At 32.1% G+C, this 2,992-nt stretch overlaps 1 protein-coding gene across 1 annotated transcript; it reads right to left on the minus strand.

The window, feature by feature from the left end:
• Window positions 1-541: 541 nt before the first annotated feature.
• On the minus strand, window positions 542-2,298 carry LOC106684560 (uncharacterized; the record flags this gene model as incomplete). The annotated part of the gene is given in 5 exon segments (XM_014426710.3): window positions 542-741; window positions 883-1,058; window positions 1,597-1,749; window positions 1,863-1,989; window positions 2,075-2,298. Coding segments are annotated over 5 exon segments (800 nt in total), but the record flags the coding sequence as incomplete, so codon positions are not given.
• Between the last annotated feature and the right edge of the window lie 694 nt (window positions 2,299-2,992).

Here is a 2,992-nt window from a genome sequence, read left to right on the forward strand (position 1 = left end):
TTATTGTTTTTTTTTTCATAGTGCCTTCCCTTCTGATAATTACATTTGGCTAGTAGTGATTCTTTAGATTACAGTATTTATTTTTACAAACCTACCCTATGTTATATTAGGAAATGAAGGTCAATTTTGGACACCTTAAGGAATATAATTAGATAAAATATCTCATGCAGCGGTTTCATCAGACCTATGCCATTTATTGCTAGAAAGGAATAATGAATATTAATATTTTTTTTTGTGTGCTAAAGTTCTTCACTCATTTTATTTCTGTTTTTAAAATGAAATGTCATGGTTATATCTAAATAGTATCCAGTTATGTTCGAAATGCAAACGAGACTTCCTTCTAGACTTTAGGCATTTGGATATAATTTTTGTTGCAGCTGTATTTCAAACTTTCTTGAGCGACAATAACGACCTCAAGACAAAAACTTGACTTCCAGATGATTTATTCACCTATATGCCTTTGTGATCTAAATTTCATCATATTAAAAAAGGATATTTTAGGGTAAAGAGAGAATAAGTAGATAATACAGATGCAATTAAATAGTTTTGTAATAACTCATTATTTATTTTCTTATGTTTTTTAAGCACTTTCGTTTCGATATGATTTCGAACAAACAAGTTCTAATCATGACACCTCGGGCATCTAATGCTGTCTGGGTTATCAATAAGGTAGAACTGAAGTGAAGTAAAACCGTATCTCTTTAAATTCTTGAAGCAAGGGGGAGCTGCTGGAGTCAGGTCCTACAAAATAAATTTTTGCTTTTAATAAATTACTTTGATTAGTTCAATTTTTTTAATATTTAAAAAGCATACGTATGTTTAGTAATCGTATAGTCATCAGGCATATTAAGAACATAAGTGATTGTTACATCGTGCACTCACCTCCAAAGGTTTCCCTGAAGGATAAGCATACCAATGTGTCTTAGGTCCTGGGGAACCATGGCCCACAAATATCACACCGAATTCGACGAGTGATCCATTCTGGTCGTAGGAGACGTAGAATAGTAAGGCTTTTTCGCATCTTGAGTACGGGTTGAATTTGTAGATATATACGGTTCCTGAAGATAATTGAGTTTCTATTTTATAAACTAAATACAATAATAATATAAAAACTTTTTTTTTCGGCCAAGACTCCCATTGGAGTCCTATACTGCCTAACAATGGTTGGGGGTCAAATTTTTTCAATTTGTGGGACCGCCACTCAATGAAAAAAGTCAACGTCCAAAGGCCGGATTCGAACCGGCACCGCCAATAGACATCAAAATAGTAAGACTGCGTCCTAACCACTGAGCAACGGGCGGCCCCAAAAAATAAATAGTTATTTACGGACATTCACATCAATCACATTCACACTGAATTATAGTATTAACACTCGGCCTGAATGTACGATTGAATCCGTTGCCTCCCCAGTATGTAAGGATTAAAGCATGGCTTTTTCAGGTCCTTGGAGATCTCTCTCCACCGTGTCACTGATACCCAAAGTCAGTGGTTGCTGAGAGTGCTAAAGCAGTGTAAACTATCAAAGAGAAATTTTATTTAAAAGTTATGTTGTTTAATAATATTCATCCCTGGATATTATTAAATCTATCTATTTACCCATCTTTGGATGACAGCCTTGCAAGTAGAAGTCTCCCATTCTTGGTCCATTTGGTTGGCATCTTTCTAACTCCACCCATTTTCCACCGATTTGCAACAACAATACTTCAGCCAGTTCGTCCTTATAAACACGACCAGATTCTGTAAGGTCACCTGAATCCAAAATAAGTAATATGATCATAGAAAAATTTTAAAATTAAGTTTTAATGTATAAAACATACTCAATTTAAATTAAAGTGTATAATGATAATAATATACGTGATTACATGGGTTGGTAAAATACACTATTATACTCCAAGCTGGTATTCCAAAAAAATTAGTTTCTACAAAACCATCCACTTGCGAAGCGTTGTAGTCTCTGTGATGTACGTTTCTAAAATCATGTTTTTTGAACTGTCAACAAACAAAAATCATATATATTTAGTTGTAATAATAACTCTAACATTTAGAAACATATTAAATTAATTTGTGTTATTACCGACAATATTACACCGGATATATAGCCAAGCATATCGAAAAGAAGACACACTATTGGGTCATTTTCCTTGCAGTAAACTACTAATCTATCAGAGTAAGGAAAATTTTTTCCTGGATCAACTATCACGTAATCTTTTATGCCTGGATGGCAAGTGGACTTTGGAATTCTAATATATCCTGGCTTCTTTGTTGTGTTTTTGCTTGTGGAATATATATTTGTTCTCACTGTAAATTAAAAAAAAAAAAATAGTAAATTATGTTTCTTATTTTACAGCTTACGTAGTGAAAATGCTGATCGTATTTAAGATAAGCAAAATTTATACTAAAATTAAAATTAAATAATTTTCGATTTTATCTGAAAAGCTCAATCCATTTCCTTCAACACTTTTTTGTGGAGTATTTTCAAACCGTATTCATATATTTATTTTATTTTTTATATTTAAATTTATTTGTTCAAAATAATATTTTGTGTTTGAGGGCTGTTTTGAGACTAAGAGATTGAACAATGATATCACTAAAAAATATAATTAAAGTACCAAACAATCACCTTTATAAAACCGGTAAGTACTGTTTGCTACTTGAATTAACTTAAAATGCACTAAAATTTATATCATATTCCTTCTTGTAATAACGATTCGCAGAAATTACTTAAATCGCTTGGTTATTTGATAGTCTAGTTTTAAATAAAATCATAAACTCTATGTACCTAAGACCGAAAGACTCCTAAATCTTTTTTTTTTAATATATATTTATTGCTACTTACAACTGTACATTATAATACATTTAGAAAATCTGATCTAAGTTAAATTGGAGTGTTACAGGCTTGTAGAGAAACTACCCATTGGTAGCACTCTAATGACATTTTACATTAGCTGGTCTCATGGCCATCTTCTTTTCAGGCGCCTCGGAGGATTGTCAG

This window comes from Halyomorpha halys, unplaced genomic scaffold (genome assembly GCF_000696795.3).
Source record: "Halyomorpha halys isolate HHAL.00 unplaced genomic scaffold, Hhal_1.1 Scaffold591.1, whole genome shotgun sequence".
Lineage (NCBI taxonomy): Eukaryota > Metazoa > Arthropoda > Insecta > Hemiptera > Pentatomidae > Halyomorpha > Halyomorpha halys.